Source organism: Hyperoodon ampullatus (assembly GCF_949752795.1).
Source record: "Hyperoodon ampullatus genome assembly, chromosome: 6".
Classification (NCBI taxonomy): Eukaryota; Metazoa; Chordata; class Mammalia; order Artiodactyla; family Ziphiidae; genus Hyperoodon; species Hyperoodon ampullatus.
In genome coordinates, this window is record NC_136919.1 from 115,853,147 (window position 1) to 115,869,098 (window position 15,952).

The following is a 15,952-nucleotide window of genomic DNA, read 5'->3' on the forward strand; positions in this document are numbered from 1 at the left end:
GGCCTTGGACCGAGAGTATTAAAATCATCTTATCATAGAATCGAAAAGGCCATAAGAGATTATATATTCAATTATGAATTACCCGAGGGCCATTTTTGCATTTTCTTCATTGGGTTACATATACCCAGCACAGGGAATCATGGGCACTCAAATGTGGAATTGATTCTTATCTTTGAATCTGATCTAATCTAACCTCACCCTCTTTGGGGAATCCTCTGATTTCTTAGGGATGCATGTGCCATCTGCCTCTTGTTTGACTTTGCTACTGCCAGTGGCTGGTTGGATGATCTCCCCGTATTGCAGGAAGAATTTAGAAACTAGCTCTGTCTTCCTCCACACTCAGAGGCCTGTGCCGGCTCATGACGTCACCGCCTCTTTGTGGATAGCAGATCTAGCACCTTGACCCAGGTCCTGGCGTTGCCCTCCGCTTCACTGAGCTGGACCCTCCCCTGCCATACCCTACAGCTTGTTGGTATCCAAGACCTTCCCAGTTTTAATAATACGCATTTATATGTCCCCCCACTCTCCGACCCCAGCGTCCTATCCATCCAGTGTTCTCATGCCATCTTACTCATGCCTCTTCTAGTATTAACTCTTCAGCTTTCAGAGATCCTTTAACCTCCTGTGTTTCCTTGTTCATCCTAAGCTGTCTTCAGCTGCTTTCAACACTCTTGTCCATAATCTTGGGTCTTCATCCCTTTCATTCTGCTCCCACCCTGGATTAATGCACCATTATCCTCTTTCCCATCCAACACTGTTGCTGGAGAGACCCACAGAGGCTTCTACAGAGTCACTGTTTCAAATACTATTAGAGGTCGGGCCTCATTCGCCACCAGTTTGCCACTTCACTTTCATTATTTTTCCAAGGCATTTAATAACCTGGTGGCTAAAATCCAGTGCATCCTTAGAGGTCTTGTTCGCAGCATTTGACATAACTGAGAATTGTCCTATGTGGTCTCTGTTAAAGGTTTGTTTTCTTCTGCCCATTTCTAAATGTTTATGTTACCCAGAGTTCTACTCTTTGTCTTTCGAAATGGCTTTGTTTTCTGGGTGGTTTCATATGCAGCACGGTTGACAACTCCCAAATCTTTCCCATCTGTTAACATGGGTTCATCTACCTACTAGACATCTTTTCTTAGACCACCCTGCAAACATCTCAAAACTCAACATTTCCGAAACCAAATTTATCCATTTCACCCCAGCACACACACACACAAAACAGCAAATTTCCCTCCTGATCCATGAACCAAAAAGTGTGGCCTCACTTGGTTTAAACACTGCACAAACATCCCCAAGTCGGCAGAGCCGGAAGAAACCGGATATTGTCCTGGTTCAGTTTCTTCTTTAGGTCACACACTCCTTTGAAAGATCCTCTTGCTGAAAAAGAATACACATCAGTTGAAAATATGCATACATCTTAGGTCATGGCATTAGAGACTGGGTTCCTTCCTACTCTCTACAAAACACTGTTACGAAGAAGATCCACTTACTTCTTCACATGAAACTAATAGCCAGAAAGTTCAAGAAGGGTTGACCATTAAGTTTTGCCCCAACCCTTCCCAGGACCCCACTGAGCCAAAATAATTGATGTAATAGAAGGAATAGGCTTAGACTAGCGATGAGAAGAGGAAGGGAGTGAGGAGGGCTATTCAGCAACCGACAACAGCCTTCCGTGAATTTCTGGAAGACAAGCAGACGGGAGCGGGTTGACAGATAAAAGAGGGGGAAAGATTTACAGCCCAGAATATACTGGGAGGGAGGGAGAGAGAGCCAGCCTGCTTATGGGAATCCTGAGGAACTCTGGGCCCAGTATTGGCAGGTCCAGTGCTGCTGAGAGTGAGACGTGGTAGTGGAAATGGATTAACTGAAGTCCTGTATGTGAAACAATTTGTGCCGGTTTGCCCCCCACTCCCTCTCCCATCCTGAAGCTCAGAACGGGTTGTCACCTGAATGTTCTCATTCTGGCATTTGGAAGGTCCCACAGTCTGGACAGCCAGCTCGTTTCCCTAAAGCAAAGCCTGCAGTTGACCCTCTCCGTCTGCCCTGCCCTGCATTGCACAGAGTTCCTGGTAGAATTTCCATGCAAGAAAGAGGCTGAGCTGGAAAGCAGAGGAAACCCATTGCCAGTTTAGCCAGTATCTTCTCAAGTAAGAGTCAGATAACTGAGTAGAACCAAGAGCATCAAAGACCAATGTTAGTAAGTTTGAAAAACTGACCCCCAGAGAGAAAGGTTATTCAGAAAATGGAAGGAAACGTCATGAAAGTAAATATTCTGATATACTCAGATTTCAGAAACTATTATCTGCAGAAAACTAAGAAGCGGGGGATGCTATGAAAAAAGAGCAGAGAAAGAAAGGTTTGTAAAAATATATAAAACTTGGTAGTTGGACTAGAGAATAAAGTTAAGGAAGGACAAGAGAACGACAGACGAGTAAGAACAGACACAGAAGACCGATCTAGGAGACTTCGTTGGAGTCTCAGAACGAGAAAATGGAATGGAAGGAAGTTATCAGAATAAAAGGGAGGGTTTCCCAGAGCTGAAGAAAAGAGTCTTCAAGTTAAAAGGTCCTACTGAATTCCTAGGACCAAGAGAAAAGACCACCACTTCGACATGTCAGTGTGAAACTGAACAATAAGGATACTGAGAACAGTGGACTTCTCCTACCAGGAAACGAGGATCGGAGTGGTATCGAGTTTAACAGCAGTCTGAATGCTGAAAGAGAATTCAACAGGACATTTAAAGCTTTGAAAGAAACTTAATTTAAGCCCGATATTCTCTATCCAGCCAAATTCAGTTACTGTGAAAGACACTCAAGACAGGTGTTTTTTGGTTTTTTTGTTTTTTAATATTACTGGAGGGAGAGACACTCTAGCAAAATGAGGAAGTAAGCTTGAGAATCCAGGACACAGTGGGTCGAATAGCACCGGAGAGGAGTGCCGCAGAAATCTCTGATTATAGCTGTTCAGTCAGCCTAGAAGAGCAATCAGGCCAAATTTGAGCAAGAGAAGGGTGCTCCAGGGAGGAGGTCTCTGGAGGGAAAAACAAAAAGACCTATGATTGAGCAAATGGAAGTTGTGCCATATGAGAAGAAAAAGAGGGACTTCCCTGGTGGTCCAGTGGCTAAGACTCCATGCTCCCAATGCAGGGGGCCCGGGTTCGATCCCTGGTCAGGGAACTAGATCCCACGTGCTGCAACTAAGAGTTTGAATGCCGCAACTAAAGATCCTGCACGCAGCAACAAAGATCCCACGTGCTGCAACTAAGACCCGTCACAGCCAAATAAATAAATTAATTTTAAAAAAAGAAGAAGAAAAAGAAAGGTCATTCTATACCATTCCAAAGAAAAGTCTGAATGCAAGAGTTTTGGAGCGAATGTGAAGCAAACTTTAGTAAGTGTGATTTCAAGCAACAATGGGGTGTAAGTAAAAGGATATTTTGTAGTATTAGGAATCATCTAGAGGAGGTGCCAGAGGAAAGAGAAGGAATCAGAGCTCTGTCCTTGGCAGAGCAGTGAAAAATGTTTACAGGGACCTAATAATGTAAAAGGTGAAAGGCGAGGGTATTAACAACTAACAGTATGGTGGTTTAAAAAGTTCAGGCGCTGGAGCCAGACACCCTGTCTAAATCCTAGTTCGGCCACTTCCAGCAGTAAAATGGTGGGCAGGATTCTTCATTTCTCTATTGATTTTAAAATGGAGGTAGCAATGGTACTTATTCTCTAAGCTTACTGGAAATATTAAACGAGTTTTAATACATGTAAAATGCTTAAAACAACGCCTGGTAAGTAAGTAAGCACTATGGCTGTTTTTAAAATTATCATCTTGCAAATTAGGGGTTCAAGATATACTTTTTTTAAGTTCTTAAAAAGAAATAGAAATGTAAATTCAAAGGTAACCAAGAGAAGGAGCAAAACTAACATAGGGAAGAGGAAGGTTTAGTTTAAGTAAGCGATAGCCTCATGGTTTATGGTAAGGAGGCAGCAGAGATCTGTACTGTATCGTAGTTTGAAATGTGCTGAAAGAGTAGATCTTCAGTGTTCTCACCACACACACACATACACACACACACACACACACACACAAATAGTAAGTGGTCACTATGTGAGGTGATGGATGTGTTTATTAACTTGACTGTGATAATCATTTTATAATGTATACATATATTAAGTCATCATGTGCACCTTAAGTCATGTGAAACCTAAATAAGTACAATTTTTATTTGTCAGTCATAATAAAGCTGGAAAAGTTTTGAAAATAAAATTGCTAACTTGGAAGTAGCAGTAGAATTCATAAGCATGAATTCCTTTATAACCTAGAAATGGAAAAAGTTTACAAAATATGACTCAAAAACCAGAAACAGTGAGGTCAAAGATTGGTCAATTTTGCTCCATTTGACCCAAACAGCATGGAACATGCATGGGGAAAAAGCTCCATATGAAAATTTAAAAGACAAAGGACAAACTTGGAAAAATGTTTTTGCAGTTCGTATCAAAATCTACAAGAGATTTTTGTTCACAAAATTGAAATGAAAGGGCCCTTAAACATGGAAAACATGTTCAGACTCACTCACCATAAGAAAACTGTGAGTCTAACATGCATTGAGATACCGTTTCTTACCATTTTTGATTAGCAAAAATCCAGAAGTTTGACAGCATACTTTGCTGGCGAGGCTGGGGAGAGATAGGCACGCTTGTACGTTTTCTGGTAGTGTGAATCTCTGTGGAGGGCAATTTGGCAATATCAAGCCAAATTAAATATTTTCATTTACCCTTTGACCCAGCAATTCCATTTCTAGGAATCTATCACAAAGATCTAATGACAAAAAACCAAAAAGGCATATGTACAAAGTTAGTTATTGCAGCACTCTGTAATGCAAAAGATTAACAAACCAAATGTCCATCAGATGTCCATGAGGCTTGTTGAATAAACTGGTGTGTTCACAAAATGAGTCTTTTGTAGATGTAGAAAATAGCAGAGAAACGATCCAAACCGCTATGCAGTGATGCTAGGATGTATTTACTGTTAAGTGAAGAAAAAAAAGTTGCAAGCTACCTGGTGTGGGATAAATTGTGTTCTCTCAGAATGCGTACGTTGAAGCCGCCACCCCAGTATCTCAGAATGTGACTGTGTTTGGAGATAGGGCCTCTTTAGAGGTGATTAGGTTAATAGATGAGGCCCTTAGGTGGTTCCTAACCCCAATCCAATCTGATAGGTGTCCTTATAAGAGGAAATTTGGACACAAAGGGTGACGCCTGGGGGGGTGCGGGGCACAGACAGGGAGAAGAGGCTTCAGGAGAGTGGCCATCTGTCTGCGCATGGGAGAGGCCTCAGGGGAGACCAACCCTGTCAGCACCTCCATCTTGGACTTACTGCCTCCAGAATTGTGAGAAGATAAATGAATATTGTTTAAGCCACCCAGCCTCTGGTGTTTTGTTATGGCAGCTAATATGGCAAACATCTGTTACCTTTTATCTAAGGAAGTAGGGAGCATTTTAAAATATATATATATATATATCAATACACATATATATAATCTTAAACAACTACAAAAAAAGGGAGAATAGGCCAAAGACAAAATAAAACCTGGTTACCTGTCTGGAGAAGAGACAGAGGAGGGAACAGGAAGGAATGAAGGCTAGATTTCCTTGAATGTGTTTTTGACTTTTGACTTTGAACTGTGTAAATGTTCTGCGTGACTATGGAACAATTACAGCTCAATTAAAAAAAACTGAAAACAAAATGAAACATGTGACTGTATCAAGTCGGTGGCTTAACCTCATAAAGAGTTTTTTCAAATCAGAAGTTTGAAAAGTCCAAATGGGATGTATCCTAAGGACAAAAATAACTGCACAAAAAGTTTAAACAGTTATGAAATACTCACTGATAGAAGAATTCAATCTAGAATGAAGCCAATAAGCAGGGTTTTGTGGGGATGTTTTTTACTGTCATTAGGAATCAAGACTCTTCACTAGAGACAAGATAAAATTGAAATCAAATTCAAAACCTTGTTAGGCTAAATTTGAGTTGGAAGTGTCATGAACACGTGCTTTTACCCATTTAAAATAATTTTCTAGCTCTGTCTGTTGGTAAGGGCATAGAAGCACTGAGCATCCTTCGTACCTATGTTACCATCTCTACCATTTCAACTAAAAGGCATCAGCGTTACCTTAGTGAAATGGCTGCTTTCAGATTTACAACGGCAAATGTAGACAATGAGCCCAGGTCTGGACCAGTATGCAAGCAAGGAAGCCATGTTAAAGGACACAAAATCATTCCAAAGGGCCTTCCGCTGACCAAAGATAGGACAGTGTGACCATCAGAGATAACGATTGCAATGGATTAAAACACTGGCATCAAATATGAAAAAACAATTTCCTCATAATTAAAAACTAACAGCAAAACTTAAAGGCCACCTTAGAAGCTGTCTAGGGCATCAACTCTTTTTTATTTTCAGGGTTTTTGTTTTTCTCAGAAAGTGGAAAATAAAATTTGAGCTCTATTTCAAGTAAATAAATAACTGATAAGGGAAGATTCTTTATCAAAGAATTTTCACTAATCAAAAAGACCTGTTCACAAAAGCTGTTGGATGTTAGGTAGAAGCCAATGGTGGAGCCAAAGGTAATGGATGGATGGGACTGGACACCTGAGAGCACTGGCCATTAATAACACCACACAAGGAGAGAATATGAGCCTCCTGGTGCAGTGAGGATGTCGATAACCTTCCATGAGATGCTCTTTCCAACAAGCATGAAAGCTGAATTGAATCAAGCCTGGATCTAATGACCAGTGGATAGGAACTACCAGGGAGTGGAGGAACGTAAAAACACACATGATTGCAGTTACCCAAACCCAGAGCTTCCCAGCTACTACAGGATAAATGCCTCAGAACATTCACCAAATAACAAGGGGGAACAAAGGAACCATAGATCAAAGGAAATTCATCAACCAAATGGCATGTGTGGAGACCTTTTTGGGATCCTGATTTGAACAATTGTAAAAAGACAATTAGGGACCAATTAGAGTAGTTTGAACTCTGAGGAAATATTAGGGAAAACTTCCTATCATTGGTTTTTTTTTTTTTTTTGCATCTAAATTTTTATTTTGAGATCGTTTTCGAGATGCATGCTATTGCAAGAAGAATTAGAAAGATCCCAGACACCCTTTGCCCAGCTCCCCACAATGGTGACATCTTGTAAAACCATTATACAATATCACTAGTACAATATCAAAATACAGTCGAGATGCAGGACATTTCCAGCGCTGCAAAGATCTCTTCTGGTCTGTAGCTGTGTCCACTTCCCACTGTCACCCCCCACCTTAACCCATGGCAATCACTAATCTGTTCTCCATTTCTTTCATTTTGTCATTTCAAGAATATTTTGTAAGTGGAATCACACACTGTGTAACCTTTTGGGACTGGCTTTTTTCACTCAGCATCATTCTCTGGAGATTTGCCCAGATTTGTGTGTATCAATAGTTCCTTTTATTGCTGACTAGTATTTGTCACTGTTACAAAAAGAAAAAAGTAATCATTTCACTATCTATCTATCTATCTCAAGTCATTACCTTGTGTACCTTAAACTTACATGCTGTTATATGTCAATTATATCTCAAAGCTGGAAAAGAAATAAAACTCCATTGTAAAAGAGGAAAAAAATCAACAAAATACAATGCCAGGTAATAAAATGTTTCATTTTTTTGGTGGAAAAAAAAAAGTCCTTATCTCTTAGAAATACTGTAGGATCTTCAGATGAGATGATGTGATGTCTGGGATTTGCTTTAAAATAATCTGAGGGGGCTTCCCTGGTGGCGCAGTGGTTGGGAGTCCGCCTGCCGATGCAGGGGACACGGGTTCGTGCCCCAGTCCGGGAAGATCCCACATGCCGTGGAGCGGCTGGGCCCGTGAGCCATGGCCGTTGAGCCTGTGCATCCGGAGCCTGTGCTCCGCAGCGGGAGAGGCCACAACAGTGAGAGGCCCACATACCGCAAAAAAAAAAAAAAAAAAAAAAAATCTGAGGGAAGGGGGTTATAAATGAATCATGATTTCCATGTGTTAGTAATTATAAGAGGTAATTGTTGGGTACGAGGGGTTCAAGATACTATTCTCTCTGTTTTTGGGGTTTTGGAAATTTCCCATTATTAAACATTAAAAATACAGCAATCTGGGACTTCCCTGGTGACACATTGGTTGGGAATCCACCTGCCAATGCAGGGGACACTGGTTCGAGCCCTGGTCTGGGAAGATCCCACATGCCTCGGAGCAGCTGAGCCTGTGCGCCACAACTACTGAGCCTACGATCTAGAGCCCGTGAGCCACAACTACTGAAGCCTGCGCGCCTAGAGCCTGTGCTCGACAACAACAGAAGCCACTGCAATGAGAAGCCCACGCACCGCAACAAAGAGTAGCCCCCACTCACCGCAGCTAGAAGAAGCCCACGCGCAGCAACGAAGACCCAATGCAGCCAAAAATAAATAAATAAGTTTATATATATATATTTTTTAAAAATACAACAATCTCAGCCCCTTATTTAGAGAGATGGAGCCAGCCACAAGAACTAAAAACGGACCATTAAATAAGTGAATGGCAGGGACAGGGAAATGTTTGCTTTTCACCAGAAGCTTTCCTGTTCAATTTGATGTGTTGCCATGTACATGAATTATTTTAAAATAATTTTAAAGCTACTCTCAGAAAACAGTTTGACTTAATTGTGCAAATAACATGAGAAGTAAGCATTTACTTCTGTTGCATGACCTCCTCCACTGTATGAGAAGAAATACTGGTGATTTGGGAGTAAATAGAATCCTTTTAGGTATAATATCTTCAGTTGTCCTTTGTCTCCTCCAAGTCATAAACCAGTCTCATTATTTCTAGATCACGGGGCTCCCCGAGGATTCCAATCACATGTGGCTTCTCTTGTTTATTACAGTCTAAGCAAGGCTTTTTGTATTGGAGTAAATTCAAATTTTACTCCAGTAAGGTTGATAGGGTTCTAGCCTTTGCAGATGAAACCTTCTCGTGGATGAGATGAGCATTGCTAGATATATTTTCATGACAGACCACAGGTGCTTTCATCTTTACTCTTTTCTTTTTGGGTGGTGTCCTCCTCCTGGCCCATGACCGTGAAAAAATAATTAGTCTTTCATCATGGTTAGCAAATTTTATGAAGTTTTAACTGTACCTTTTCTTTCACAATCATTCATTCATTTGTTCATGTATGTTTGTTGAGAAGCCACTAAGTGCCAGGCGCTGTTGCAGGTGCTTTTGCAGTTAATGTAAACAGAGGTTTCCAAAATCCTGCTAAAAGGGGATTTACCTGGGCTATGAATCAGAAACTGTTCTGGAGGTTATAACCTGATGACATTGATCATAGTATGTTAACCAACCTACTAGGGCCTGGGTCACACAGTAATACTAAGAGCATAATTTAGTATTAAAAATATTTTTCTCCATATCAATACTCAAAATAGTAAGAAGGAATTTAAAAGAAAAAGAATAGCTAACACATAGCCCTTACCATGAATCAAGCCATACTTTACCCATTTCACATATATTAACATATTTAATACTCACCACAACTTTCTGTGGTATGTGCTTTTGTGGTTCCCATTTTGCAGATGAGAAGAATGAGGTACAGAGAGGTGAGGTAACTTGCCTAAGATTATAAAGCCGTAAAGTGGCAGGGTCAGGATTTGAACCGAAGGTGACTAACACGAAGCCAAATGTTTCTCTCTTGCAATTCATCTGTGGAGCCCAAGTCAAGAGTTTTCTCTTTGCTTCCATTTCCATTGTCCATGCTGTTATTTTCCCAACTGTTTCTTGGAAGTCAACAGATGTTCCCTGAAAAAAAATGTTTCGTGGAAAAATATTTAACCCAGCATTTTTCTAACATATATAGAGGTTATTTATACCGAGGACTTCTTAGAGGATTTAACGTTAAGTGTATATTGTAAATCACTAAGAGGAACATTTATCTTGTAGAGTTCTAAAATTATTTTTCCATGGAATGTTTTTTCTTGTTTTGTTTTTACAGGATATCTATAAATATCTCAAGGAACTTACAGTTTTGTGCCACTTCTGTGCTCTTGAGTATCTTCCACACCATTAGTTTCTGTGCTGTCACCCAAACGGTCTTTCTTAAATGCAAACTCAGATGTCACTCTCTAAATCACCATGTGGTGAACCCTCGTGGCTGTCAGGCTCATACTTATTGCAGAGAAGGGCCCTGCTTGCTTTGTTGGCCTCTTCTGCCACTTCTCTGTGGGTTCACTGACCACGTGCAGCTAATTGCAGTTCCCCCTTTGCTCTGTGCCGCCTCCCTTAGACCTGTTCCTTATGCCATTCTCTTTCCTTTGAAAAGCCCTTCTGTGCCACTCCCATCCTCAACAGAAACAATTCTCACTTGTTGAAGACTTGGCCTAGACATTCCATTTCCTGTAGAGCCTGTCTTGAAAACCTCCCATAGGCCAGGTCTCCGTTTTCTCAATCTGTGTAGAGCCTGTCCTGGTCTGTATGTATTAAAATTAGACCAAGAGTTCCCTAAAGACCACTTCCTGTTTGTTTTTATATCTCATGCCTAGCAAATTATTACCTGCACATAGCAGTTTCTCAGTAAATCTTTGAATGGATGCCATTTTCCAGAAGCTATAATTGTTAACAGTGTATTCCTTATGTTGACCTAAAATCTGGTTCTTTCCAATATTATGACTTTGAATATATTTCATTTTTGCTCATAACAACCTATTACTTCAATACAGTGTTTGAGTTTCCCTCAAGGCTTCTCCATTTGAAACTTTTTTTAACATAGAACATGAGTGCTCAGTTACTGACATGCAGTCAGAATGGAATTGAATACTGCATTCCAGATGTTATTAAAACAGTTTTAATTTTTATAGAAACCTATGTTTTCCATCAGTTATTACCAAACCTCTGTCCCTCATCTTCTACTTGTGCTTATTAAACTCCATCTTATTTTGACCTAGTAATTTTCATCTTGATTAGATCACCTGTTGTTTGAAGCAGCTTTGGGTTATCTTCAAATTTTATGTACACACCTGTGGTTTCTTCATCCAGATCTAGGAACAGAAAACAGTCTCCCATTGTTTCCAATAGATACAAGTCATTCTAGGTTAACCCTGAGTCATCGTAACCACATCCTAGTTACAAATTCCTCATGTCTTAAGTCTGTCCAGTTCTACAACATCTCACCTATTTTTCACTTATCCAGAACTTATTTTGGCAAATGCTTTGTGTAGACCATTACTCTACAATTTGTAAATTGAGTTCTGTTTCATATTTTATTTGACTTTGTGTAAGCTACCTAGCCCTTTAGCTCTGACTGAGATTCCTACAATTTTGAATGGAATAACTAGTCTTTAAGGTTTTTTTGTAAAAATTAGTTTGAGTCAACATTGTACATGGCGCTACATCTTTCTCAGTTACAGTGTTTTAATACATTTTCTCAGGTTTCAAAAAGTTGCAGAAGGAAGAAAGCAAAAGGAAAGAAAAAAAGCGTTCAGAAGTCTTTATATGGGGAAAGAGACATTGCGTCTAAGAAGCCGCTCCTGAGCCCTATTCCTGAGCTGCCCGAGGTATCTGAGATGCCGCTGGTTCCAGGCATCTGGAGGATGTGTTCAGGTAGCCTGGCCTTTTCCTGTTGTCGATATTGTATCTCTTCTCTCCTCCCTCTTTGTTGCTGTTTCACTCTCTTTTTTCCCTTCTTCTCATTCATTGTGTAAAGAGTACGTAAATTTAAAATAGCAACTTTCCCTCCTATTCCCACAAGAATTTTAAGTTAAAGAAGCTGTGGGGGCTTCCCTGGTGGCGCAGTGGTTGAGAGTCCGTCTGCTGATGCAGGGGACACGGGTTCGTGCCCCGGTCTGGGAAGATCCCACATGCCGCGGAGCGGCTGGGCCCATGAACCGTGGCTGCTGAGCCTGCGCGTCCGGAGCCTGTGCTCCGCAACGGGAGAGGCCACAGCAGTGAGAGGCCCGCGTACCGCCAAAAAAAAAAAAAAAGAATCTGTGGTTTGTAACTTTCAGGTCACCTAGACCCTTTTCAGAACCTGTTGGACACTGGATCCTCCCCCCAGAAAAACTCAGGCACAAAATATTACATATAATTTTAGGGGAAAGAATTTCCTTTCACCCTGTTTCTTTTTGCTTTTTAAAGTGTCTTGGTAAAGTAAAATGAATTGTTTGGTGTTGTAATCCATCACTAAAAGTCAACAAGGTGATGGCTCAGTAATAGGTATATCTTCCATGGATTAAGAATAAAAATTAAAACAAAAAAACCTCGCCCTCTGATGTTTCAGTAGAGTTGGCACTGCTAAGCATCTTCTAGAAATAACATTTATAAATTGAACTTGATTACTTGGAAAATTTTGTTTAAAAGGAAGATTAAGTCTTTTGGTATCCTGATTAGATAAAAATTGGATTGGAGTTGCATCTGGTTGGTGATGCTTGAGTTTAAATTGACTAAATCATGCTGAAAAGCTGGAGTATGTGTTCATTTCGTGTGTGAATTTTGTATGTAATCATTCTTAAGATAGCTGCCTTTGTCAATCACCACATATTTATAGCCTGCGTCCCATTCACAGCGTAGCATGTAGGATCTATATGATTCAAGGACGAATATGGTACATGCCATTTTAGACTCTTGGCCTCTGCCTACTTGTTATTTCAGGAAAGCCCAAAAGATTAAACAAACACACAGCCACCCCACGTAGACATATTCCTCCGGCCCCGGGGCACCAGCAGAGGCGGAGCTGTCCTGCCCTAGCCTCTTTCTGTGCTACATCGTGGGACAGGACGTCAGCCACCCCACCTCTTTTAAATCTGGCCTGATGCTGCTTAGCCTTTAGGATTTAGCCATGCTGGCTGCCTTTCCAGGAAAACTCTTTGTTCACCTTACACCTTTACCACCTGGTTTATAATGATCTGTCCACCTCCCTACCCTGCAAGTTGCCTTTCCCTTGAGACTTATTTTCTTTATATCCGTAGTTCCTAACAGTTTCCTTTTTTCCAAAGATACTTGGACAATGACTGTTAGTGTATATTTTCCATCTTGCATCTTATTAGAGAATTTCTTTTCAAAAATACATGAAACACTTTTTATCAGTAACCAGTGGTTTCATCTGCTATGAGGGTCTAAAGCCGTTCTCTCTCTCTCTCCCTTCTTTCCTCCCTATTTCTCTCTCTCTTCCTCCCTCCATCCCTTTCCCCTACCTTCCTTTTCTAGTATGTTAATTTCATGAAAAATACATGAATATCAATTTTTAAAGTTGTATAAAGAGCCCAGTTGACATATTGGTTGGTTGATACCAAGGGGCCCCTGCCCTATGTTAATCTCTAGCTTTCTGTGACATGATTGTAGGTACCCAAATCCCAGATGTATATATACCTTTTCACACTGAAATGTTTTTTGTAGATTTTTGGCTCAGCTTATGTTTTATCTTCCAGTTTTCATTTTGTTTAAAACATTTTTTATACTCCTTTGACTGACCAATTAAAAACTTTATTATGTGAGATAACCAGAGAGATGGCTTCTAATAGTACTGAGATTTAGAACTCATAAAGCCTAGATTCACTTAGGCTGTGTTATGTGACTTTAAAACCTTGATGATGTGTTTTTCACCTGTGATGTGACACCGTGTGCCAGAAACACATGGCAGGGCCCACATGGCGTGTCTTCCTGGAGGGTGAATTATATTCAGAGATTGGCATGGAAGGGGAGAGATTTCTAGAATATTGAAACAACCGGGGCTCTATTTGAGAGTTTGGTGCAGTTTAATGTTAATTTTTAAAACACTGGGCATAAGACTTGTGTGTCTTCAGAAGTACCCTTTTAGCTAAGTCCTCAAATCCCCCAGAATTCCAAGTTTTCTCTCTTCTATTTCAAGGGGGAACATTGATGGAAAAGTTTCAGAAGCATGATGTTGCCGATTTTCAGTAATTCATTTTTCGGGAGATAGGAAGTGTGTCTGCCTCATGCTAATTGACCTTGTAGAATGGGAAGCACATTAGAATAGAGGAAGCAGTTTCAGATACAGTTCTCATTTCCGTGGTCTCAGGTTATATGCTTTATTGATTCATGCATTAAGTACATATTTTCTTAACCTGTGGGGTGAGGAAGAACTGAAAGAGAAAGAACAATGACAGGTGGGGACACGTACAGGGTAGCATTGGTAGGTCTTGCAATTTTTTTTGAAAGCTTGACACACAGAATACAATTTGACACCTGTTTGATTTGTGAACGTTTATTTCCACTGTTACTTCTTAATTCGATTTAAACTTAATTTACATGCCCATAGATGATTTCAACTCAAATGATGAACTTGAAGAAGTGAAGCTTCCGAAGAGAAACAATATTTTGCCTCAGAACCCAGAGGATTGGCAGATGATTCAAGGCTTTAATAAATATGATGTGTCTGAATTCTGCAGCTCTGACATGAGAAGTTCCTCATCACTTATTAGTGCTACTTTTGAGCAAGGTTCAAATACAAGTACTATAGAAACTAATGAAAACAAAAATATTCCAAAAGCAGCCATTAAGTTGGAAAGTGAAAACGAACTAAAAACTGAGACTGAGAATGAAAACAGCCATATCTCTTGTTCTTCTGTGACTGAAGCACCCATCGTATCAGACAATCCAAAACCTGATTTTACTGTGCGGTCCCAAGAACTTTCTGCCGCTGGTCAAAATATGGAAAACCTTTTTCAAATCTTTAAAATCTCAGAAGATATAAACATCAAATGTGAAAACCAGGATGACTTCTTAGTCATTCCAGAAGGAAAACTGCAGACCAAGCATTTCATGCCCGACTCACAAAAAGAATGTGATTGTTCAGAAGATGTCTTAATTGACCACACGAAAGAAAGTAAAAGTCAAGGTGAGGATTTGGGAAGAAACTCCATAGCAAGTAGTCGTGGTGTGAGTCACAGAGAAAGGAAATACAGAAGACAGTCCATGACTTTTTCTGATGGGCTAAGTTTACATTTGGAAAAAATCGAGAATCCCAAGCCTTCCAACAGTGTGAGCAGCTCTGTAGAAATTAGTTTAGAAAATTCCCAACTGTATAAAGATTTATCTGACTCCATTGAGCAAACCTTTCAGAGAGCAAAGAGTGAAACCAAAGTAAGACGCAGCACAAGGCTACAAAAAGGTTTGGAAAGTGAAGGGCTTGTGTGGATTTCCCTTCCATTGCCTCCCACTTCTGGCATTTCCCAGAGAACCAAGAGGAGAACAATAGGTACATTTGACAGGAGAAGCTTTGAGAACGGGTCCTCCGGGCAAAATCCTTGTGTGCTGCCCTCCACACCAGGTGAAGAAAACAGTGAGGGCTTTGCCGCTGCTGCTGCCAGTTTACCTGGGAGGAGACGCAAGAGCTTTTGTACATCTACACTTACAGATCCTAAAAACACCACCCAGTCGAGAGGCTACAAAAGAACCACCTTTCTCAACCAGAAGGAAGCTCTCCAAGTAACTTCGAGAGAATCAGACATATCAGAGAACTAAAGCAGTAACTGACATTCCCCTGCAGAACGTTCTGGCAAGAGAGAAGGTAACCAACCATTCATGCCTGAAAGATTCTTTCATCCCAGTTCCCATCCTTTGTTCAACCTCAGTGTTTTAAAAGTTTCAAATAAAATTGAGTAGAACCTACTTATAAGTAGAAATAAGTGAATTTCTCCATCTTTCAAACTGAAAGCATTGTATTAAACATGTTCTCCCCCGAAATGATAAATGCTTTATTGGTATTCTGTTAAAAAGGATTGCTTTTGGACCTAACAGCATGTCTCTTAAGTTTTATTTCATGTTAGTACATATTTACCACTGAAGGTTTAGAGTTTCTGTTGTAAAAAAAAAAAAAAAGCATCTTTTAGAATTGACTTGTTATATCTGGATGAGAAGAGTGTTTTGTTTTGGTCTTTAACAAATTGATAGAATTAATGT

At 40.3% G+C, this 15,952-nt stretch overlaps 1 protein-coding gene across 1 annotated transcript in view; it reads left to right on the top strand.

Annotated features, from left to right (window-relative positions):
- Positions 1–15,652, top strand: part of CDCA2 (cell division cycle associated 2) — a gene marked incomplete at its 5' end in the record, with an annotated part of 50,409 nt that extends 34,757 nt beyond the window's left edge. The window contains 2 exons of the mRNA XM_079706093.1: positions 11,464–11,635; positions 14,310–15,652. Coding sequence (XP_079562219.1) covers positions 11,464–11,635; positions 14,310–15,514 — 1,377 coding nt within the window. The 3' untranslated portion in view covers positions 15,515–15,652. The remainder of the gene's footprint in view (positions 1–11,463; positions 11,636–14,309) is intronic.
- Positions 15,653–15,952: the final 300 nt, after the last annotated feature.